Raw genomic sequence first — 26,112 nt, forward strand, 5'->3', positions numbered from 1 at the left:
TTGAAACAGTGCACCTGAACAATCTGAAAAGTCTAGAACATATATTTAGAAGATATATAAATATGACATATAATTATGAAGGAAAGATGTTCCCCTTAATGACATACTGTGTGTAAGCCTTGAGGTGAGTGGGCTGCAGAGCAATGGTAGAATTTCATGTTCAGCTTGATTACAAACTAACTTGTAACTTTGTTTTGAAAAGTGCTATATAAATAAAGATTATTATTATTATATTATTATTACAATGCTTTAACTAGGATTCCAACTCTCAACCTAAGAATCACCTGTACAAGGCATTATCCCATTGAGCCACAGACAATCCTAAACCTTGGAAATTCACGTTCACATGGTAAAAATGTGTATTGATAAGCACACAACATCTAGAAAACTCCAAGCCCAAATTTCACAATAGAATTTTCCTAAAAGGGTACATCTGAATAATCTTTGAAATTCTGAATTTTGAAACAAATGTAGTCAAGAATAATAATGAAAGAAATATAAATATGACAGAGTTAATTATGAAAGAAAAATGGTTAACAAAGAAGTTCCCCTTAAATCCATACCGTCTTGGCATTGAGATTCTTGGAAACTGATGAGCATGAATGTTGATTGCCTGATGTCATTCAGGTGCTGTTCAATGATGTGAATCTTAAATGAGCAATAGCAGGATGTCATGTGCAGCTAGATCATAATGCTCTAGCTGGGATTCAAACTCTCAAGGATCACCAGTACAAGGCATTATCCCACTGATCCACAATCCTAAATATTGGCAAGTCACATTCACATGGTGAAAATGTGTATTGCTAAACACACAACATCAAGAAAAGTCCAAGCACACATTTCACAAGAGAATTAAGAGCTTTTTAAAAAGAGTACAGATCTGAAAATTTTTACTGTTAATGGCATTTACCTAATGATGGTTGTATGGTTGTTATATAATAACAAAATTACTCATGTAGGAATAGGTGATATAGGAAAAAAGGGCTGAGTGGTCCAACTTTATTGGCCTACATCTCTGAAATGGAACAACATATCAAAATGATTTTGTGAGGCTTGGTCTAAACAATGTCTGTGAGAATTTTGGTGAAGATTTGATTATTTTTGAAGCCTGTGAAACTTTTTATGATGTTTGGCTTTTCTATGAAACTGTGGAGAAAGTATGCTAGGATATCCCTGACATTTGCACTCACCTGATTGTGCTGGGGACTTGCTTGCAGATGCTATACGCATAATATGAGACCCCCACCCCTCTCCTCCTTCTTCTTGTTATTTTTGTTTTATTTTTTTTATTTAGTTCGTTTTCTTTTAAATTATTATTATTATTTTAATATTTTAATTTGTATCCCCTGGTGTCATGTCTTAGTTTCAGTTTTCTCTGTGTTTGTAGAACAGTACAGCCTGGGTGGGGTGTGTTAGGCTGTGGAGGGCGGGTGGTATTGTGGGTGGGGTGGAGGGTGGGATTGAGGGAAGGGGGGTTGGGTGGGGTGGGTACCCCTGTATTGTGTTTATGTCAGCTTTGCAATGTCGTTGTGGAATGGATTTTTACTGTTTCATGTACTCTGTATTGAAAAAAAACCCTAAAAACTTTAATAAATAAACCATGGGAAAAAAAAACATGCATCTGAGTTTAGAGATTAATATGATCTGGTAATGAGAAATAAGCATAATTCACTTTTTGACAATAGCGCAACCTTTGGGTGTAGTACCCCACATTTTGGGTTATGGGTAGTGGGGGTACTGGTAACCATACCTGCGCTGCGCTGCTCGGACCCCTAATAATAATAGTAAGAAAACATAGAAACACAATGGGTGCCTTCGCTGCTTGGCCCCCAATTAAAATAAACTAAATCTACACAATGAATTGACGGTCTTTAATTAAGCAGATAATGACTGATGTGACTATTAGAATACCTGATGCTTTTAGTTACTCCCTCTGAAGAAAGATGACAAACAATCTGAATTTTTTCTCAACATTATAAAATTGGAGCGATTATGAGATGATCCTATTTGAAACGTTGAATTTCATTCTGTGGACATTTCTGAAAAAGAGCAGTCTTTTAGTGAATTATGGTTATCAATTCTTGATTAAAACAATTTGTAAAGATTGGGTGTGTTCGAAACGGGTAAAGTTGCTGCCTTTTAAGATATCTAACTGGAGAGCAAGGCAGCAAGTGCGGTTCGAAACCAAAAAAACAAATTCTGCTGCCTTTTAAGATATCTTAGAATTCCCAAATAACGGTCATTTTTGGAGGCAGCATCGATGCACACTTCATGCTCCCTCCTACCCATAATCCCTTGGGGCAACGTCTGAAACAGCTGTGAAAGGTAAATAAACATGGCGGATGACATCGGTAATGGCAGCTGAATCTGTTTAAAATGTCATTTGTGTGACCTTATTTTGCTTAGATTTGTAGATTAGAGATGAGAAATAAACAATTTACTATCTGATTATGCCATTGTTGTAACCATTAATAGCGTCTGGTCTGATATATCTGCTGGCCGTAAAACTAATTTATACCGTTAGCCTGCTAGCTTACGTAAGCTAATTTAGTTTAACATTGGGCCTTTGCTAACGTCATACCGTAGTATTAACCAAAGATTCTAGAGTGCTACGCTCGTTTTTAAAAGATGCATTTAATCCAAAGTCATGTCTAGTGAGACAGCTGTCTATGTAGGGAGGGAGGCAGTGGTCTCCCGTTTCGAACACACCCAATATGTTACCCACTGGAACTACTGTTACCTGAAAGAATCTTATCAATTGTCTTGGCAACTCGATTTGCATCCTCCATACTAAAACACATTGGTGGTTTAAATTTTATGACACTTTCCCAAGGGCCATCAGTACTGATACAGATCCGTTCATCTTTCAACCTATTGGAATGTAAACACATAGAGTAAAAGGTTATTTGCATGATAAACTGTAGTTACATCAAACTATAGTGTAGCCAATCAGATTTATTTATGTCAAGGTTGTTAAACAATGAACTTATTTCACAATTTTACTATTCAAATTAGAATTCTATTTCCTGGGTTACGGTTAAGGTAAAGAAAATACCAGTGTATGCAAATGCAAAAAAGATAGTCTTAGGGCCCGTCTACCCAATGCTGTTTTTTTTTTTTTTTTTTGCCGTGTAGACGGCAGTGCCGGCAATTTTATGACGACATAGCCCCACCCCTCAACTCAGCCACCGCACTGGACCTGTGGCCGGTTGTTTTTCCCTTAAGTATGACCCTTAAGACTTAATTTCTCCTCAGGTAAGGGATTTACTTAAGGGTGTTGCACAGAATACCTTAAAATGTTTCCTTAGTTAAGGAGAAACGTCAAGGGATTTACTGCACTGAAAGGGATTTTCCGGCATGAAAATTCTATAGTTTCCACGGAGATTGTTCAACAGCTGTAGCCTAGCTAACTGCCTTTGCCGCGATGCCGTTAGTTAACCCACCGAACACAGTGCTTATATCTTATCATTCATCTTACCTTAATAATATTAGCGGAAATTTTCCAGGTAGCAAGTAAAACATGTTATATACATGAACTGAACAATACTAGTTGGCAAGTTAGAAATGATCCTGACTGTCATCAGTACAACAACGTTTTGCCTAGCGAACCGAACCGAAGCTCATAGGCTAACAAGACATCCACATGAATTGTTAACGTTAGCCTACGTAAACCAAACAATAACAATACGGCATGTTTCTGATAGGCCTATCTATTTGACAGAGGAAGCATATTTTTATATTGTTTTGAATGGTCAAAAGTAGTTAATAAACTTCATTTATCAGCATCAATTCAGTTAATAATATGGTTAAGGTAGAGTCAGATGTCCCCTAGGATTTTCCCCTTAGTTAGACTACTATGGTCTTTTGTGCAACAGTTTAAGGGATTTCTTACAAGATAAGGACAAACCCTTAAATACTAAAGGAAAATGTTAAGGAACCCTTAAGGAGAAAACTTAAGGGTGTTTGTGCAACCGTTTTTATTTTAAGGGACCCTTAAATCAGATTTTAAGGGAAAAACTTAACTTAAGGTGCTTTGTGCAACCGGCCACTGACACGCTGCTTGTCAGAACAAACCAAAGCATTTGTTTAAAATGTTTTTTCTTTCCCCATCATGATTTATGTGCACAATGTATCAGCCTTTTGTGGCTAAGTTAGAAGCACACCGTTAGCTTAACTTAGTTAAACATTAGCTTACTACAAACTATGACCAACGCGTGTTATGTTTTCTCCAGTGGTGCTCAGATCTAATGCAAAACGTAGGCATTTCAAATTCCACAAAGCAGTCACATACCTTGAAAATTAATAGTTGAATTGAAAACCGAATTGTCTGTAGGCTACTCTCTTATTTCATGCGACTGCTTAACAAACTGTTAAACGAGTTTTGTCTTCTACGCAAATTAAATGTGAAGCCGCTGCATGGCTGTCACGGCGCCATCGACTGGTCTGGCATATGCACTACAGCACTTTAAGCCGCTTTCACCACTGTGTGTGCACTTGAGTTTTTCTTCACCGGTATCGTTAAAGGTGTGAAAGCACAACCTCATAATAGGTTTAATCAGAGTTTTTTTCTTCCAGATGTTTTTCTTCTTCAGTAATTTTGTGTCAACAATTCCCGGGACACTGAAAGACCGGGGTGCACGAAACTTGTTCCTCACTGGTCGTGCTTCCTGAAATCCTGGCAGTAATTGTACACTCTTTAAGACAGTTTAGCCACTCATTTCTCCAATTTAGTGCAATAAGTGTAGGGGAGAACCGGGATGAATGAAACACTTATTAATTATACGTAATTTACAAAGACATCGTAAAACACTGAAAGTTAATGTTTTGTCACTAGTAACCTACATCTGTCCTCTGTCAAATACAGTTGCATTTACAGCTCTGAACAAAACCGTTCAAGAGTTATTTAAGGAGAAGTCGAACGTGTGTTTTGTTTCATTCGTCCCTCCTGGCTGGGACAAATGAAACAGCATGGGGGACGAATGAAACATCCTACAGCTTAAATTATATAAACTTCCCACAACTTCAATATTTGACAACATATCATGAATGGTACTACAAGTATGTGTTATTTTAGATAGATTTTCTGCTGGGCTATATGTCTTGGTTCATGTCTGTTAACAACTCATTGCCGACATGGTGAATCACGTATCTCGCGTATCTCGCATTTATGGAAATACCATGCACTTTGCCATTAATATAGCTAGAATAATGCATGTTTCGAATTATATAATGTTTCTATAGTACAAAATGTTATTTCACTCTGTTTTGACGTGGTTAAAGCCACTGCACATCCAAATAAGTGCCCTTCATGACCCACAGGCCGTCAATCTCCATAGGTTAACATGGCAGAACTCCTGTTACTACCTGATAGCCCCAAATATATTTGCATCTTTCTAAAACTGCTTTTCCATGTCTCACCGGCAAAAAAAATAGTATAAACACAGAAATTTGTGCATTGACTTAGAATAAATGGGGTTTAGGCCTACTGCCTGGTCGGGCCAAATGAAACAGGTGTTTCAATCGTCCCGCCATAGACATTTAGCATTATAGGTTGTTTTGTATCCATTACAAACAAACATGCAATGTGAACGTCTGGGATTGGGGAGAGCACTAAATTCTCTACTGAATAAGCATTAAGTCAAACCTTTAAATGAAAAACACTCTTTAATAATAAAAAAAAAATTAACCGCTAATGAAGTATACATGTGACCATCAAAAATCGTTCATCGCCTATTAAGCATTGAACTGGGCTTCATGGATTGGCTTTAAAAAAGATGGGACAGCGCTTCACTTTTAACCTGTATGTCCGATTTTCAAAAAATATGTACCGTTGTAATCCTTGAATGAATGCAACCAGTTGTAAAGGTCATGTAAAAATAGATGGGACAGTGCAAAGCGCTTGACTTGACTCACATCTGTTTTGCGAGTCAAGTCAAGAGCTTTGCGCTGTCCCATCTTTTTTTACACGGCTTTTACAACTCGGCTTTATTCAAGGATTCCAACGGTACCTCAAATGTTGAGTGTAGACTCATACAGAGTATCATTTGTGTATGGCAGACATGGGGAGTCAAGCCTGCGACTTGGACTCAGTTCCTACTCAAGTCGCGCACAAAGTGACTTGCTACTTAAATGTGACTTGCAACTTAAGTGTGCCTTGTCCTGAGTGACATGTCCACAAAATGATTACCCTACCAACCATCTCAATTCCTAGCAAGCCTAATGTATCAACCAGCAGGGGGAAAATACAGGATCTTAATATTCTAACAATCTGCTAGGTAGTTTTTAGATAATTAACAAAAAAATCACGGTATTGATGGACTGAGCTACACTTATATTACATTACATTACATTAAGCAGACACTTCTTGACCAAAGTGACTTACATATGTCAGCTATATTACAAGGGATCACATTGTCCCCGGAGCAACTTGGGGTTAAGTGCCTTGCTCAAGGGCACAACGGTGGAAGCCGGGAATTGAACCGACAACTTTCAGGCTACTGCACGCTAGCCCAGCTCCTTAACCACTACACTACAACCGCCCATATAGTTAGGCAATTTTTTCGCCAATCTGCAAAAACATTTCTTACCAATAGCTTTTTTTACTATGTGTTCCTATAGGTGTCTAGTAACACCTCCCAATTTATCCACGGCCAAATCCTCGGGGAAACACCTGGAGAGCCCATCATGTTTGGGGTGCCCAGAGGGTCTGGGCGAAAATAATGAAAACATTTTTTTTAACCAATATTAGCTTTTGAGATGTCTAACTAGGGGTTTTTAGGGGTGCTGAATCTATCCCAGCCATTTGTTTTGAGTAAAAATGACTCCATGTCCATAAAAAATCCATAACAAGTGGTTTTATTGAACAATTACAAAACAAAACTTCCTTAATCAGTTTAAGATTTAACAAACCTCATCCCTCAACTCCCATGCACTCCCTCACTCCTGTTATCATCTGGCTGGTTGATGTTCTGGCAAGAGTTACCATGACAGTTCCAACAAGCAGAATTACACTTGACTCCATGTTTTTTTTACCTGAGAGTGTCACAGTCGCCTGCACAGTTGCAAGTGACAAACTTCAGAAGGTAGTCCAGTGTAATGGGATCTGGTGTAGGGACTGGTGCATAACCATGTTCTCCTTGTTTCTATCCACACTCAAGGACATCTAGTGATGGACTTTGTAGCAGTAGCCAATCTCTAGTCTGGATATATGCCCACAGAGAGTGCTGTGCGGCAGCTGTAGTCAGAAGCAGTTTCTAAGGCTTGATACTAGTTATGTTGTCCTCATGAGTTTTACATTTTGTTGCTCACTGTCCACCCTCCATGTACAGTCTTTTCTCTCTCTCTCTCTCACACACACACACATCTATGCACATTGACTCTCACAAACACATTCACAACCACCCAGCCACCCACACAAACACAAACACATGCACACACATAACTTACAAATAAAGTTCACACGTTCACTGACACTGTCTCTCTCTGTCTCTCTCTCTCTCACACACACACATAGCCTACACACACATGCAAAATGTCCTTTCTCACACACACCATGTTGAGACAAAACTATCTGTGATTATTGTAGCAGTGTGTTACACGCAAACAAAACTTGACAAGCTGAGATCTGTTCTTTTCTGCCTTTCTAGAGAAATAGAGAGTCCAATGCGAAGGGTGGACGGTGAGCAACAAAATGTAGAACTCATGAGGACAAAACTGAGTTAATATTTTTGTAAATATTCTATTATATCTTTTCATGGGACAAACCTGAAGAAAGTAAACTTTGCTACATTGTAAAGTAGTGAGTGTACAGCTTGTTTAACAGTGTACATGTGTTGTCCCCTCAAAATAACTCAACACACAGCCATTAATGTCTAAACTGCTGGCAACAAAAGTGAGGACACCCCTAAGTGAAAATGTCCGAATTGTGCCCATAGTGTCAATATTTTGTGTGGCCACCATTATTTTCCAGCACTTCCTTAACCCTCTTGGGCATGGAGTTCACCAGAGCTTTACAGGTTGCCACTGGAATCCTCTTCAACTCCTCCATGAGCTGGTGGCTGAGACCTTGCGCTCCTCCACCTTCCATTTGAGGATGCCCCACAGATGCTCAAAAATGTAGGTCTGGAGACATGCTTGGCCAGTCCATCACCTTTACCCTCAGCTTCTTTAGCGAGGCAGTGGTCGTCTTGGAGGTGTGTTTGAGGTTGTTATGATGTTGGAATACTGCCCTGTGGCCCAGTTTCCGAAGGGAGGGGATCATGCTCTGCTTCAGTATGTCACAGTACATGTTGGTATTTATAGTTCCCTCAATGAACTGTAGCTCCCCAGTGCAGCACTCATGCAGCCCCAGAACATGACACTCCCACCACCATGCTTGACTGTAGGCAAGACACACTTGTCTTTGTACTCTTCACCTGGTTCCCGCCACACACGCTTCACACCATCTGAACCAAATAAGTTTATCTTGATCTCATCAGACCACAGGACATGGTTCCAGTTATCTATGTCCTTAGTCTGCTTGTCTTAAGCAGACTGTTTGCGGGCTTTCTTGTGCATCATCTTTATAAGAGGCTTCCTTCTGGGACGACAGCCATGCAGACCAATCTGATGCAGCGTGACAGGCTGACCCCCCACCCCTTCAACCTCTGCAGCAATGAGGCAGCACTCATTAAACCGCTGTATGGTCTTGGCCACCATGCTGCAGCTCAGTTTCAGGGTGTTGGCAATCTTCTTATAGCCTAGCCATCTTTATGTAGAGCAACAATTATTTTTTTCAGAACCTCAGAGAGTTCTTTGCCAGGAGGTGCCATGTTGAATTTCCAGTGACCAGTATGAAAGAGTGTGAGAGCGAAACACACCTGCTCCACATTCACACCTGAGACCTTGTAACAATAACGAGTCACATGACACCAGGGAGGTAAAATGGCTAATTGGGCTGTACTCACTTGTGTTGTCAGCGGTTTAGACATTAATAGCTGTGTGTTGTGTTATTTTAAGGGGACATTAAATGTACACTGTTATACAAGCTGTACACTGACTACTTTACATTGTAGCAAAGTGTAATCTCTTCAGTGTTGTCCAATGAAAATATATAATAAAATATTTACATAAATGTGAGGGTGTACTCAGATACTATTATAGTATCAAGCCTGAGATGAGAAACTGCCTCCGACTACAGGAGCTGCAGCACAGCAGTCTCTGCAGGCATATCTCCAGGCCAGAGATTGGCTACTGCTACAAAGTCCATCACTAGATGCCCATGAGTATGGATGGAAACAAGGACAACACGGTTATGCACCAGTCCCTACAACAGATCTCTTCTGAATTTTGTCAGCTGCAACTGTGCAGGGGACTGTGACACTCTCAGGTGCTGCTTGTTTTGTAATTGTTCAATAAAACCACTTGTTATGGATGTTATATGGACTTGGAGTCATTTTTACTCAAATGGCTGGTATAGATTAACCTGGCAATAGCCAGATGAATTTCGCTCCGCCTAGCTCCACTCATCCATCTGGAACCGATCCATTGAAGTGTTGCTTCAGAAGGCTGGGCCTAATCAAAAAATGCTTGCATATGATTGAATAAGCCACTTGTCCGTCATCTATTGACGTGCTACTTCAACCACTCACATCGAAGCCAACCCGTGACGCTAATAACAGACTCACAGTCGCTTCTACGCTATGTCACATCTATGAAACTCCCGCCCTGCGTCCTGATTGGCTAAACCATAAAGTTGGTTGGAGAAATCACTCTCAATGGAAGAGGTCCCAGATGGATGTGAGTGAAGCTAGGCGGAGCTAAGCGTAACAACATTCATCTGGCTAGGGTCAGGTTAGGTATAGATTCAGCACCCCTAAAAACCCCTAGTTAGACATCTCAAAAGCTAATATTGGCAAAAAAAAAATGTTTTCATTATTTTCGCCCAGACCCTCTGGGCACCCCAAACATGATGGGCTCTCCAGGTGTTTCCCCGAGGATTTGGCCGTGGATAAATTGGGAGGTGTTACTAGACACCTATAGGAACACATAGTAAAAAAAGCTATTGGTAAGACATTTTTTTGCAGATTGGTAAAAAAAAAGCCTAACTTTCCCTAACCATTAATGAAAATGCTTCTTAATTATTTTCAGGAAAAACACTGGGAATGCAATACATCATAGCATCATATATTTCCTATACAGATGCTATAACATACAACAATAAAGAGTCTTAATTACACAATGTCCAACAAGCCATGCTGCAGGTTTTAATGTGCCTTTGCCAGCACGGAAACAGTGTATCAAAGTCTCTCAAAACTCTGCAGCAAAGTACACGGCACGAACAAAAAAACATCCATGGAAACAATCTTAATAATCCAACAAAAAAGGTCAAAAGGTAATCCACAACGTAGATGCACAAAAGGAAAAAAGGATCACCGGTATCGGACGTTTTTATCCCCCACAAAGGAGGTTGGATTCTCTCCGAACAGACCCAGGTCTTAGGAAAGTAATCAATATCTGATCCACCTTTTAGATTGTGAGTTTATACTGTAATAGGTCTCTCGTAAGCTCCCTGCGTAATTTTAAGGCTCCTTCTTAGTGCACTTCCGCGCTTTTTATCCTCTTCAAACTTAGCGCATCATTCTCTGACAAAACATTCCCAGTCAGCTGATGGTGTTTGACAGGTCACCCCAGTCAGCTGATCTAGCCCGCGACAACATAAACAAGTCACGGTGATCTGGTAAAATGACAGTTACAATAGTGTGCTACAGAGATCCAAACTAGATGTACTGCAGAGCAGTACTAAATATGACCGCCGCCCAGTCCAGCACATTTTTTCCACAAAAATAAATCACGCTGAAAGGCCTATATGATTCTAACTGTCTCACTAAATTGCATTATCCACACTCAATTCTCACTGGTATCTGCTAGACAACAAGATTAGTTCATAGATTTCACATGTAAAATTCATTTTATACAACCCCACCCCCATCTTGCCTGTTCATAATTCTGAGAAATTCTTGAATTGTGTGCATGTGTGCGTGTACATGTTTATGTTTATGTGTGTGGGGGTGTGTGTGTGTGTGTGTGTGTGCGTGCTTGTGCATGTATGCGTACATATGTCTACTGTGTGAGTATGTGTCATACGTATGATTACTGTGAATGTATGTGTGTGCGTGTGTATCTGTTTATGCACGGAATGAGTGTGCACATGGAATGAGGCAAACATACGGAAAACATTGGTCATCCTAGGCCCTACGGTTCTCGAGATATTCACAGAAAACTGTGTCTGCCCTACCCTCCTTTCGGGGGGTCCAGTACAGCGGGGAGGCTACAGATCAAAACGAAAAACGATGGTTCCATGCTATCCATGTGGGGTTACATGCCCACCAAGTTTCGTGTACCCCGGTCTTTCAGTGTCCCGGGAATCCTTGTTGGTGTACGGTCACTAAATGTACACATAAATTATTTTATTGTAAGGCCCCCCATGAACGAAAGTTCACAAAACTTGGCATGCATTCAGAGGGTGTCATAATGATCCTACACTTTCAATTTCGTGCAGTTTTGACCATGTCAGCCAGAGATATTGTGATGAAAACACCTAATTTTTTGCTTTTTAATTTTTAACTAGGTGGTGCTATACATGAAATAAGTGGTAATGGGATGGGTTGACATGCCCCCTTAAGACCAACATACAAAAAAAAGGTGGACCTCCTAGGCCCTACGGTTCTCGAGATATTCACAGAAAACTGTCTCCGGCCACCTACAGGCCAGTTGGTGTATAGAAACATAAATTAATTTATTGTGTGGCCCCCCATGAACGGAATTCCACGAAACTTGGCGTGCATTCAGAGGGTGTCATAATGATCCTACACTTCCAATTTCGTGCAGTTTTGACTATGTTAGGTCACAGATACCTGCGATTACAACACCTCATTTTTACTTTTTTGTGTTTAACTAGGTGGCGCTATACATGAAATGAGTGGTTATGGAATGGGTTGACATGGCCCCTTGAGATCAACATACAAAAAAAATGGTCCTCCTAAACCTTACGGTTCTCGAGATATTCACAGAAAACTGTGTCTGCCCTACCCTCCTTTCGGGAGGTGCAGTCCAGCGGGGGGGCTACAGATATAAAAAAAACCCGATGGTTCCATGCTATCCATATGGGGTTACATGCCCACCAAGTTTCGTCTACCCCGGTCTTTCAGTGTCCCGGGAATCCATGACGGAAATTTGAACATGCGGGGAAAAAAATAAATAAATAATTCATATGTATATGCGCGGCGGTCATATGAATTGTCCTTTCATGCTAATAAACATTTCATAATTATTCATTCATATAAAAGAAAGGAAATCATAAAACCTGTGGTGGTGCCACAATATAATTTGTTAACGTTTAGCCGAAACAAAAACTTTTCCCATGATCAGAACAATCATCACAAATGCACCAATTCATATTGGTGATTCATTGCCTAATGTCCTTATAACTTTTGCTCAGTACTCATGCAGTCCATGTTGTACATACTGTACTGTATATTTCTTTATAAATGCACCACACATTTCATCTAGTTATATCCATAGCAGTAAATATCTTACTTTTTAACCAGGTGTGCTGCCTCCAACGTAGCAGGGGTTCTATCTGACTTGTCTTTCACCATCTCAAACCCAAGAAATAATCCAATCCCCCTAGAGACAAAAAAAAAGATAAGTGCTCATGGAGTTTTATTTTGTCACACATGGAGGTGCAATGTAGAACGTATACAGTGCACCTGTTGCTACCCGATCCAAACATGCATTGGTGAAAGGGAAACTCCTTTCCATATCAAGGATCAGATTGACCCAGTAACATCTTTAAGCTTATATACATGGCATTCTGTTGCTAAACAGCTGAAGATGGGTAGGGAGCTCAGTCTTCTAAAATGGATTGCATTTGACTGAGAGTTCATTCCAGGGAAGCTAGACGCTACCTACAGATGCTGGGTAGATGAAGGCATAACTGCAATAGATAGATAGATAGATATTTTATTGATCCCCAAGGGGAAATTCAAGGTCTCAGTAGCATACAGACATCACACACAACATGCACTTACAGCAGAAAGGGTAAATATAAGTATAAACATATAGCAAAACTCCACTGTACAATAGAGACAGTAGAAGATAAGAAAAACGCATCTGAACCCTTCATATTTTCATATGCATGGATGAATTTATGGGAGGGTGAGGGAAAAGTGGGAGTAGGCTATCACGCAAACACAGGGGAGGAGAAGTGCTAATAGCGATTAGGTGCTCCACCATATGAAAACAGTGCACTTTCAGAGACAGCTGATTCAGTATTCAGAGCATCAGTTTTCTTCATTGTAGGCTACTATGTCAAAAGCAACAACGTTTGCTTGCCTTTCTAATAGGCTATCGTTTGTTCACTTTCACAACATCCACTTCTCAATAGACTAGGGTATTTTAAGGGATAGCTCTAGTCTATGTGCAGTACATAGTTTGAGTATTTTTTTCTAAGTGGATTAGAACTACTAGGGCTACTGTATGTAATGTCGCTGCTTGTTGACATCTTATGTCCATACAGAAGTTCAGATAGTCAGTAGTGCAATGTATGACCACCTCTAAGTCCTCTCCATTCTGTAACACTACTAGAGAACTACTAGGGCTACTGTATGTAATGTCGCTGCTTGTTGACATCTTATTATCATGTAGCCTTTGATCGCTAAACTTTGATTATTTTTTATGTCGCGATCGGTTATCTCTGTTCAGCTGCGCTTCTGGTTCAGCTGTAGGCACGCAATTAGCGGCAGGGACGGGCGGTGATGAACGATGTTTACATGGCCTAATGAAGTGACAGCTTAGTAAATTCCACGCAATATGGCAAAGCACTACGGAGCCCTAGAGGGGTCATCACAAAATGTTTTGCATGTTGAGAGAATGTGTGCTCGTTTTACTACATTGTGCGCTCGTTTTACTAAATTGTGCTCTTGTTTAACTAAATTGTGCCCTCATTTAACTATATTGTGCACTCGTTTTACTAAATCGTACGGTCGTTTTAATAAATTGTGCGCTCGGTTTACTAAATCGTGTGCACAATTTACTATATTGTGCTCTCGTTTTACTATAGTGTGAGCTCATTTTACTAAATTGAGCTCTCATTTTAAGCATAGTAAAACAAGGGCACAATTTATTAAACGAGTGCACCATTTACTAAAACAAGGGCACGATTTATTAAAACGAGAGCACAATTTGTGAACATGGTTATAGAACATTGTGTGCACGATCTACTTAAACGTGGCCACAATTTGTAAAACGTGCACTCAATATTGTCTTGACACATGTAAACATGAGCACGTTATAGTATATTCGAGATCTCGATCTACTAAAACGCACCCACGAATAATTAAAACGTGGGCTCGAAGAAATTAAATTGTGTGAACAAAAACATAGTGTGGTGTCAAGGGGTATCCCCGGGAATGACGTCGGGAGGTGTGTCGCTTGTAGTGACGTAGAGGGAATCTCATTGATTGCAGTGCACCTGGATATAGCCCCGTTAGGTAGGCTGTAGGTGGGAGAGCAGATGATTGTGTGTGTTTGTACAGGCCCCTGCCATCATCGTCCAGCTGAATGTTTGCCGAAGTTTTGAGTGTTTGTTGAGGTCCAAGTGTATGCAGAGCTGTGGTGTTTATCACGAACGGTGTGAGCTGGGATACATAGCCTGAGAAGCTGAGCATCGTGAACGCCACTGTTTATGTCTCCCGTTTCATAGTCCGTATCAAAGCTTACCTCGTTGTGTGCATCATTGGTGTGCGCGTGGGTTATATGGTGAGGCCCATCGGGCACTAGAGGGAACCTTATTGTATTGGGTGGGTATTAGGCTATACTATTACATTACATTACATTACATTACATTTAGCAGACACTTCTTGACCGAAGTGACTTACATATGTCAGCTATATTACAAGGGATCACATTGTCCCCGGAGCAACTTGGGGTTAAGTGCCTTGCACGCTAGCCCAGCTCCTTAACCACTACACTACCACCGCAGTAGCCTATTTGTACCTACAGTAGGTCTACGTGTTGTAATTGTTTGGGAGCTTGTCGCTGTGATGTGCTTCGATTGACTTCTAGACCTCACAGTTAAGTCAACAATCCAGGAGATAGTGGAAACCGGTCATTACAACAGAGCCCGAGTAGCCTTTGTAGTAGAATTTCCCCATTATGGGTCTCCATAGCTGGCGGTTGACACCACAGTGCCCCTGCTACAAAGAGTAGAAGTCCGCTATAAACCATGACCACCTAGCTGCCTACGGTTATCATCACATTACCAATATGAACTGTTACAGACAGCTGTAGGCCTAGTCCATGTCAAGGTAACACGAAGTTGCCACCAGCACAGCGAGCGGTGGGAAAATGTCGGGAATTACTAAATGTGAGCACGAAATACATATTTCGAGAGCTCAATTTAGGCCTACAACGGGGTCACGTTGTATTAATTCGAGGACTCAATTAAAGGAAAACGTGCTGACAAAATTATCACTTAATTCGCACGTTCGCTGCATAGAAAAACTCGGTAGCCTAATAGCGCTTTCTTTGTAGCCCTACATCCAGCCCTGAGTGGCCTGGTTGCTAGCTTCTTCAAACTTTGCAAACTAAGCTGGGTGTTGTTACAATTGCAGCGCGCGAGTGCATTTGACCGGCATAAAATCGGCATGTCTCAGACTGACCGGCCGGCCGCCGGTCATGGCCAATCACGTGAAAATCGGCCAATTTCGGTCACCAGCCGATCTATCGGTGCATCTTTACTTCTAATTAGTGGCTTTGATCCAGCAAGCCCACTATTGTTCTTCTTAAGTTTACATATTAGTGGGTTTGATCCAGCAAGCCTTATTATCACATAACCCCAATGGACTAATTATTTGTTCTATGTTTGAGTTTGATTTGTGTGTTAAAAAATGTTTACTATCCACTGTTCATATGTTCATACTTTAGGAGGTAAGAGGTGGAGGAGAGGGGTTTGTATTGTGTTAACAATTTTCTAAATGTACAAATTGAGTTTTTTGCAACTTTAATTAAATTTTGTAGTTGTTACAGATTCAGTAAGGGTAAGGTACCGAAATCAAGTATCGTTGAATACCGACACCGAACCTCAGGCCCCGGCATGAACATTTATGGTCCACTTACAGTAGCCTACATCGCTCCATTTTATGCATTGACAGAGATGTTCTTCTTTCACTTTCCATGTGCTAACATCACACATTGCCAAAATAGTTTGAGGTGCCCCATGTGTCTACCTCAAAAAAATTAATGGATTTTCATTGGCCTGTACAACATTTTTTTCATCAAATTTGGTACAAATGTTGCCGGTAGATCTTGCGCCACAGATACTTCCTTGACACAGCTTTTAATGCAGTAAATGGAAGCTCTTAATAGCTCACCACAATGTTTCCCCTACAATGTATTCAGCAGCGGCGCAGTGCCGCTCCTGGAATTCAAGCGCCGTTGCAAAAAAGTTACCTAATTTAAAAAAAAAAAAAAAAAAAAAAAAAAAACGCAAGTGAACTTCAGGCACAGCTGCCGTTCGTTCAGGTTTGATGTCAACAAATAATAGTAGGCTAACATCGAAGGCGCAGTCAGAGATTCCATAGGAGATCACGTTTGTTTGTGTTTATGTTTAAGTTTATTAGCAGATGCAATTTTGTGCAAAAAAAACTAGCCTACATTATGTTAACCAAGGAACCAAATTAAACACGCCAGCGAGGTAGCTCGCCCCTACAGGGTTCCTACACATTTTCCATTTCAAAATTCCATACTTTTTCCATACTCAAATTGTCAAACTTCTCGGTAGATTTTTATGACCATATTTTAGACATTGTCAATGGAGCGTTCTACTAGCATTGTGAAGAGCTGTATAATAATGTTTATTATTAACTTTTTAGCCCTCAGAAAACACTAGCCCATTGTTCTTTTCGTTGGGGAAGTGCTGTGATGAAAGCTCACATTTTTAGTTCTCTGTAGATACAGCATAGCCAACATATGTTGGAGACTAGTGCACTGCTAGCAGAGGCCTCTGCAGTATCCATGTCTTGGTAACTTTTACATCAAAGAAGTCTACCAGTGTTTTAGCCGAAAATAGCAGAGCTACGCAAACATACCAGTGCACAATGGTATAGGGCACGTGCATATAACAGGGGTTCTCGATTTGGTTTTGGTACCATTTGGTTTTGGTACCATTTTTTTCTGAGGACCCCCATTCAATTGTATCTTGATAATGTGGACTGACAGTTAAGCTACACAACAGGAATGGTTCATTATGACCTGAGTGAGGTGATTAGTACAGTAGATGCAATAGTCTGGAAACACAAATATTTCTCCATACCCTTGTTTCTTTTTTCCATACTGTACTTATCTAGACCTGGAAATTACTAAAAATCAAATTCCATACTTTTCCAGGTTTGTTATACAGTCAATGCTTTCAAGCCCTGTGTTGCTATGGCTAACATACCTAGGCTGTGAAACTAGCCTATTGGTGGGTTTAATTGAATTTGAGTAATAGGATACGCAACATCTGGAGATGGTTTGTAATTCATAGAAATTATACAAGACACTTTTCTCCTATAATCCAAGATAGATTTTCTTCGTGACAGGCACTCAATTCGACCTGCACAGCACTAATAGGGTGACCAGACGTCCCGAAAAATTCGGGACGGTCCCGATATCCAAGCAGTTGTCCCGAATCCCGAATCCTGCCCTAATTGTCCCGAAAATTATACTCAATCAGAATACTGGAGTAGTTATTTTCTGATAAACATTAAAAACTGTCCGTAGAAAGGTTGAGTCGACTGCATGCAGCCCCCGACGACAGCTAAGTGTCTGGATGCAGCCCGGCTACTTTGTTTCTTTTTCTTTTTCTTGTTTCTTTTCTTTTTTCTATAATTAGGCGCGAATATGCACTGATTTCGCGAAGCCGAGGACATTGAATGTGCAGGCAGCGCAGCAGGCAGAGCCAGCCTGTGTGCAAAAAAAATACGTCGGAAGTTCGGCCTAATGTCCATGTCGTTTTAACATAATCTACTTAATCTAACAATTATTTTGTATTCTTAACTTAATGACCCATAATTTTGGCAAGGCTTGTTATTAGCGTTAGGCTATTATCCTTATTCTGAAATGTCTGATTTGCACTGTTACGCAGTCATTGTTTTTTTTTTTTCCCACAATGACATTTTGAGTTCATGATTACTCTGTTGTATTTTGAGGCAGACTTGATGTTTGAATAAAAATGTGTTTTGGTACAGGTTTGAAAATTCGCTGTAAGCCTACCCTGCCCCCCCCCCCCCCCCGCGAAAAAAAAAAAGCGTCCCGAATTTCAGCCAATCTCATCTGGTCACCCTACAGCACTAATACAGTGTATAAGTAAGTAAGTATAAGTATATATACTCTTTTGATCCCGTGAGGGAAATTTGGTCTCTGCATTTATCCCAATCCGTGAATTAGTGAAATACACAGTGAGGTGAAGCACACACTAATCCCGGCGCAGTGAGCTGCCTGCAACAGCAGTGAGGGGTTAGGTGCCATGCTCAAGGGCACTTCAGCCGTGCCTACTGGTCGGGGTTCGAACCGGCAACCCTCCGGTTACAAGTCCGAAGCGCTAACCAGTAGGCCATGGCTGCCTAATAAAGTAATGAAAGAGAAGTCTATAGAGTTTATAGTTAAGACACCCATGCTAAAATTGACTAAAAATGGAATAAAAATCATCTTTTGGAAATTGATCTTAATGCCTTAAAGGGAAACTTGGCAGGATTAGCTATATTTCCCCCTCTGCTGGAGAAATTGTGCATTATGCTATTTCAAACTGTGAAAAAAGTTAACGATAAAGCACATGGATTCGTTTACAAGCTAGCGAAACGGTTAGCATAAGTTCAATGTTGCAAGGTTGGTTTTCCGCCTGGGGACACAAGGGGCAGCGGGGAAAGTCACCATTTTCACTGGAACAGGTCATTTAACCATCCAAATGATTTCTAAACGGGTTTATTACGTTGAAATAGTTGCCAAGTTCCCCTTTAATTTAAAAAATGAGGAAAAATAAAACCTTTAAGGCCATCAATTCTTTTTGAATGAATCATTTATCGTAAATAAATAAATGTTATTATATAAATAAATTTCAACTTATGTACAGCACTGTACATTGTAAATAGTAATAGTTTGTACAGTGGTCTGTGATGATGGGCTGTATTTTGGGCACCAGCGCATGGCGTAAAGTTCGTTTTTCACCCGCGCAAAGTTGAATTCGGTATTTTGCACGTTTATTTTTTAAGCATTGCGCCCAGGGGTGTGGCAATTAACAACATAGGGAGGGTCCTAGCGCATTGTCTAAAAATCGCTATCATACACCACCTAAACCTGGTCAGAAGTCAATGGCGAGTTGTTCATATGCTATTTTAAGAGCGCATGTCAACAGTCATATTGGCAGGTGCACGCACCATCCTTCTATCATTCATGAACGCACACCAGCGCACGTCCATGCAAAGCATTACAAATTGCACGATTACAATGGGACACATAATTAGAATAAAGATATTATGAAATACTGTACATCTCATGATGAGTAGCCTAGTTATTCACCATCATTTGCAAATTGGTAATGACGGTTAAAAGTGATTAGGGGAGAGGCGAGAGACACGTATGGAGCACAGCTGAAGACGCACTGTCACGAGATATAAGCAACTCCTCTGCAAGTTGTTTTATTCAGTCATTTGAGCAATATTAGGGTAAGTGTTGCTTTTTCCAGCCTATGTTTTCGGTGGTAACCCATTGTCAGTCAATAGTGAAAGTAACTGCATATAACTGTCTTGTCGTTGACTGACTCCTTGGTGAAGTTAGTTTCACTTTGCCAATGAGTTCAAATAATAGACGAGTGGAAATGCGTGAAGGCTATGCTAGGTTTTAGTAAAGCATGGTTTAAGAATGACTATTCCATACAGTCTCGCAAGCAGCCTCCTTCAAATGCGCCGTTGAATGCCAAAATACCGATGCATTTATTTGACATATCGCGCTTTTGCGCCGTTAAAGGGAATGACAGATGTCCTTCTCATTGGTTTAAAATGATGTTACGCCCCAAACACACCCATATGACTGATTAAAAAACCTAGGAACACCTTGTTGCGCCATGCGCTCCACTTTTGATAACGAAACCCCTCCCAATGTGAACTGGACATCCTACTAAATTTGAATAGACTTTTGACGAGTGACGATGCGCTTTAGAATGTCATGATAGGGCCCTAAGCTTTATTTTTTGCAATTAATTGTAAATTATATTTTTCTGTTGTGTGTGTGTTGTGCCATTTCATTTTTGTTTCATTTCAATTTTTAATAATAATGTAAGTAATAATTACTAATCATGTAAATGAAAAAGGTGAAAGAAAAACATGAATAATCCTGTTCAAGCACTGCAATAATCATGCTTTGTAAATGCTTGTGTTGATAGTTATGTCATAATTTGTAACTCAATCTGTCAATTTCTTTCGACAAAATCCACCAGAAGTCACCACTTCCTACAATCAACAGCACCGCTGCTGTAAAAATTTCTAGGGGAAACACTGCACCCCACTTCCCCACTTCCAACATCTATGACAACGTGACAATGTTTATGGAGTAAACTGGATAGACTAGTCTCTTTTGGTCTGGTTTATATAGCACTGCAAGTCTGTATTACATAAAAAAAACACATACTTATGGTAACCTCACTATTGTCATATTCACAGTACTTACCGCACCTCTCCAATCATGGCATGCTTTTCCTGAAGTTTTTTGAGACACTCCTTCAGATGGCCCCCAACCCGAGTGGCATTTCCTCTAAGATCTTCTTTTTCTATGACATCGAGAACAGCCAATCCAACAGCGCAGGACACAGGATTACCACCAAACTGTATAAAATCATATTTCATTTATTCAATAAGATTTTGCAAGACTTTTAATGTATTCCAGTTTGCTACAGTAAACATTTTGAACTCAAGTTAAATGTCCATGTCAGGGAATAGGGAAGCAAAAGCTGAATTAACTGTATTGAAGTATTCCACTCCATTGTCTGTGAAGGATCTTGCTATATCTTCTGTTGTGGCCACACAAGCCAGTGGATGACCATTGCCCATAGGTTTGCCCATAGTCACAATATCAGGACAGAAATCTTTCCCCTGCAGCTGAAAAGCCCAGAAGTGGCTCCCAACTCGACCAAAGCCAGTCTGGACTTCATCAGCAACGTATACACCACCAGCAGCTCGTACATATCTGTTTGGGGAGATCTATGTTTAAAAGAATAAACTAAAAGAAAACAGAAAATGTAAGAAACAATGGCTACTAAAATGAATCACTTATCCATATATGGTAGGGACAATGCACAGTCCATCATTTAATATCTACCTTATTCATGAAACCCTACTTCATACCTGTCAGCACTCCCGTTTTTCCCGGGTTCTCCTGTATTTCATGAAACCCACTTCATGAAACCCTACTTCCGTTCAGTTTTTATCTTCTGTCCATTCTGTTTACATAATAACTTAGTCTAAGCAAGGTAATATGGTGGATCTTCATGATTTAAAGGGATGTAATCATGGGTTTCATAAAGCCCTCCTTACACAGACAGACTTTGGAAAGATTTGCAAAGATTTGGAAAAGATTTTTGAAAGACTGCAGTCTCAGACCCTTTCACATCTAAAGACAAGTAGTAGAGACTAGTAGTCACAGACTATGATTTTGCAATGACTATAGGGATCTTGCAGGGTCACTATTTACAAGACTGCAACTAGATTCCTTTTAATTATTACCCATTGTGCAATAGATAAACAGGAACTAAAATGATAGCCTACTAAACTCAAAGTCGTATTTTCGTGTTTCCGCAGCATTGTTTTATGCGTGACATCCCTAACCGATATAGAGTTGTTCTGTCACGTGGAAGAGCCAACTAAATATGTATAAGAAGGGGGTGTTATCAAGCTGGCGAGGAATAGACGGGACAGGGATGAGGAGGCCATTGTGCCTCATGAGCTAGGGCCTGTCCAGCTAGGAAGAGAATCAGATAAGAAGGCCTTAACTCACCAAACTTGAAGGAACCAGGAAAATTTAGGGTTATACTATTTTACGTATGTTACCTATGCATTACATAGGTTTGCATATAGTTTTATGCATGATGGTAAGATGGTTTCCACCAATGTAAGCGACCCTGCGTGGTACTGATTGGCGAAGGGTGTTGTTGGAGATGACGTGAGAGGGTGGCACATCTCAAGGGCCGAGGAGTATAAAATATAGTGTATAGCCCTCCGTAGGCAGATCTCGTCGGGGGCCTATTGCTATATCTCCTCCCTATTGCTTTGATGGTTGGTCTGGACTTTGGTTGGACTGTACTATCATTGCAATATGGTGAATAAAGATCAACAGTCTTCAGAAAATCTTCCGTTCTACATTGTCTCTTTCGGATGCCTTGTTCCAGAGTGCTAAATTACTAAATAGTCATGTGGTAATTGTTAATTGGAAAATTGGATTTGGAAGTGGACATTTTCCACGACAGTAATTAGAATATTCTATACTTATTTCGAAATGTTGACAATTTGGCACTCAATATGGATATTCTATGTAATATATGACTGACAGAAAAAAATACAAAGTTTTCTTTTACATTAATTAGTTTCTCACTATTACACTGACAGGCAGGGGATCTGTGTTATGTGGCTAAGCTGTTACTTACACAGTACATCACATTTAACCTGTTGAGGAGTGAATTCTTTAAGACAATGCCGTTTCCCAGAGAGTGAATTATTTTCCTGGCTCCTTCTAGAATTCTATGCGAACATTTTATAGTTCCAGTGTTCTTACATTTTTTTAATGGCAGAAAAGTCCCTGAGGGTAATAGTTGCATCATAGTACAGATTTTTTTTAAAAATGTGCTAATCACATATGATCGTACTCCCAGGGGCCCAGCTGCATCTGATCACATATTTGTGACCATACTCCTCAACAGGTTAAACAGCTATAACGTACATTCAAAAACAATTGTCAGGTAGAAACTATGCCACATGTCTACACGTAATGCTATCGATGCCACTTCAAAAGACTGTTTCAAAAGAGAAACTACTGTCAGGAAAAGGATAGTTCAAACTTCGGTACCAAGTTCTGGTCTGTTCTGTTAAATGAAGAGAATGCTTGCAGAATGATACTGACATTATTTTTCTCAGCGGTGATTCAGAAATATTGGACCTTTAAACTCTAGGATGGCCCATCCCATTTCAAAGGAAATGTATACTCACTCTGCCACCTTTATGCAGTATCCATGAGGTAAAATGATCTGACCTCCAACACTAGGCAAGGACTCTGCAAAAAATGCAGCGATCTGTTCAAAATAATAAGTTAACAAGTTTGTTAAGAAAAAAAAAAAAGAAAAAAAAAAAAAAATAGCTGGTCATAAATATGTGGAATATATTTGAGTTCATACTTTACGGCCTTTGCCTTGTACTTGATCGACCAAACTTTTCACAGAGTCTGCATAAGCCTGAGCTGGGTTTGGATGATTCTCCCTGTACATACCCCTGTAGGTATCTGGAAGAGGTGCCTGCATAAATCAATGCACATTTAGCAGAAGTAGTGATACTCTGGGGAATATTTTCTTAATACCTGTTACAGTGGTACGTACCACATGCACCCATTCTTTTTGGCCTCCCAGCTTTTGAAATTTGTATGGGCTAATGTCAATAAGCGAAGTGAGGTGACCATGGTAGGCACTGAAGAGAAGTGGTAAAACAGTTTGTTGATCTTAGTTTTGAAGAACTTCATTGCAAAATGTTTGATATAAAAAAAAAGCTCTTACTGTTCAAGCACAATTACATCTTCATTCTGGGTATATTGTCGGGCAAGTCGAAGTGCAAGATCATTTGCTTCAGAGCTAAGGTTAAAGGATGTAATGTCATGTTACACACAAGCTACAGTTGTGTTCAAAATAATAGCAGTCCAACATCACTAACCTCATTAATCAAAATTTTTGGTAGAAGTGATATTTCTACATGCCAAATAATTTACTAGTAAGTGTTGAGTCATAGAAAACCAACAGACCCAACAGTCATTGACATGCATGCTGCTCATTCTGTGTACCGTATTTTCCAGACTATAAGTCGCTCAGGAGTATAAGTCACATCAGTCAAAAAATGCGTCATGAAGAGGAAAAAACATATTTAAGTCGCACCGGACTATAAGTCGCATTTAGAAATTTATTTCACAAAATCGAAGACCAAGAACAGACAGACTATGTAACTGGACACATAGGCCTAGAGGCCAAAAATATTGAGAATTCTACCAGGAAGGTTAATGAAGACGAAGGAGTGAATGGTGGCAAGCTGAAGCAAGCCAGGCGATGAAGGCCCGACGGTAATTGTAAAGCAATTTACAAAAGATTCACCAAACAAAAATGCTGATGTGGTACATGAAAATGTAGCTAAAAATGTGGTGATTGCAATGCAATCAAACATTTTGGGTGACTTGGAGGCACAAGCCGGCAGCAGAGTAAATTCTCGGGAGGCTACCTCCAAGAACGAGAGAGAAAAAGATCCGCGTTTTAAAAAAACATGCAGAAGAAGGAGTGAATGGCTGCCAGCTGAGGAGAGCTGGGCGATAACGAAGGCTGCCAACGAGGGCCCGACGCTAAAGCAATTTACAAAAGATTAAAAAATGCTGATGTGGTATGATGTGATGAAAATTTAGCTAAAAATTTGGAGAATGTAATGCGATCAAGCATTTTGCGCAATATATAGGCACAAGCTGGCAGCAGAGCAAATGCTTGGCAGGCTACCTCCGAGAGAGCGAGAGAGAAAAAAACATGTGCGTTTAAAAGAACGTGCAAACTTTCAACAACGCTTTACTAATAAGCTACCCTTATTTTAGAGGCTGCCTTTCTTAGCCAGTATGGACATTTAATCTGGAAAGGCAAGTTATTCAACTACCACACAGAATAGGGTGACCAGACGTCCCGGTTTACAACAACCACTATTAAAGTTTGGTCTTATTATAACATCAGTAACTAAACCCATGTAGAATGACTATAGCCTAAAGCGTCCAGCATATAATTTCAATAATGTGTGCGAGCGTGTGTCAGTCAATAGTAACAGTTTGCAGTCTTTGCAGCCCACCTTACAGTGTATGTCTGTAAACATTATTGCAATGCCTTGTCATATATGCCTCGTTTTAACGGTTAGGACAATGCAGAAGATAAAGTCATTCTCAAAATAGCCTATTAGCTAGGATGCAATTCATGAAAATTGGGCACTTCTGGACAAGTTTTTGATTTTTGGCAGGGTGTTAGGTATAGGCCTAAGGTTTTCAAAAATCCATGGATACAAGTTGGGGTGGCCCCCCTAGTGGCAGTTATCCATAAAATCCAAAATGGCCCCCGAGATGTTGCCAGCTGTGGTATTCTGAAGTTCCTCACTGATGTACTGAAACAGCTCAACATATCAAAATTGGATTCCTTGTATCAAACAAAGTAGAGAAAATACATTATACAACAATTTAAGACTAAAGGAAGCTGAGATATAACCTTTTCTCTTTTCGGCGGGGGCCATTTTGGATTTTATGGATAGCTGCCACTAGGGGGGCCGCCCCAACTTGTATCCATGGATTTTTGAAAACCTTAGGCCTATACCTAACACCCTGCCAAAAATCAAAAACTTGTCCAGAAGTGCCCAATCTTCATGATTTTTCACATATTCCTTCCCAGCTATATGTGTAACGGAGCAAAAAGAGTTGCTAGTTAAATTATATTAAAAGTTATGCAACTACGTCATCTAGGGGCAAGTTGATTTAATGTGACAGTGGGATTCGCGTTGCGTTTACCCAGACTGGAGAGTAAGAGATACTGGGTAACTCAATTTGGGAGGTCTGGGATAAACAATGTTTTCTTGTAATTCTAAGTATGTCTCGTATTCTGTCATGCAATGTACTTATAATGATTTCAGTTAACATTTGAGCTTAGTTGATGATTTATGTGTCTTGTAAAGTCATGTTTTAGAGATTTGCAACAAAGCATATTTTCATGTGAACTAGCGTGCTATTGTCACTTGCTTTACATGTTATTTAGATTGTTGTCCCGAGATCTATTTGCTG

The 26,112-nt window shown here is 40.1% G+C and overlaps 1 protein-coding gene across 3 annotated transcripts in view; it reads right to left on the reverse strand.

Annotated features, from left to right (window-relative positions):
• Nucleotides 1–1,850: 1,850 nt before the first annotated feature.
• Nucleotides 1,851–26,112, reverse strand: part of phykpl (5-phosphohydroxy-L-lysine phospho-lyase) — a 45,447-nt gene continuing 21,185 nt past the window's right edge. For 2 of the 3 annotated variants that reach the window (XM_042073544.1, XM_042073543.1), the window contains exons 4-12: nt 23,828–23,902; nt 23,654–23,741; nt 23,456–23,572; nt 23,271–23,353; nt 21,033–21,258; nt 20,743–20,897; nt 12,577–12,666; nt 2,741–2,871; nt 1,851–2,039 (exon numbers count right to left, since the gene is read on the reverse strand). In XM_042073544.1, coding sequence (XP_041929478.1) covers nt 2,023–2,039; nt 2,741–2,871; nt 12,577–12,666; nt 20,743–20,897; nt 21,033–21,258; nt 23,271–23,353; nt 23,456–23,572; nt 23,654–23,741; nt 23,828–23,902 — 982 coding nt within the window. In that variant the 3' untranslated portion in view covers nt 1,851–2,022. Of the gene's footprint in view, nt 2,040–2,740; nt 2,872–12,576; nt 12,667–20,742; nt 20,898–21,032; nt 21,259–23,270; nt 23,354–23,455; nt 23,573–23,653; nt 23,742–23,827; nt 23,903–26,112 lie in introns of those variants that run through there. The other variant, XR_006025601.1, reaches the window with a different exon arrangement.

This window comes from Alosa sapidissima, chromosome 20 (assembly GCF_018492685.1).
Source record: "Alosa sapidissima isolate fAloSap1 chromosome 20, fAloSap1.pri, whole genome shotgun sequence".
In the NCBI taxonomy this organism is placed as follows: Eukaryota; Metazoa; Chordata; class Actinopteri; order Clupeiformes; family Clupeidae; genus Alosa; species Alosa sapidissima.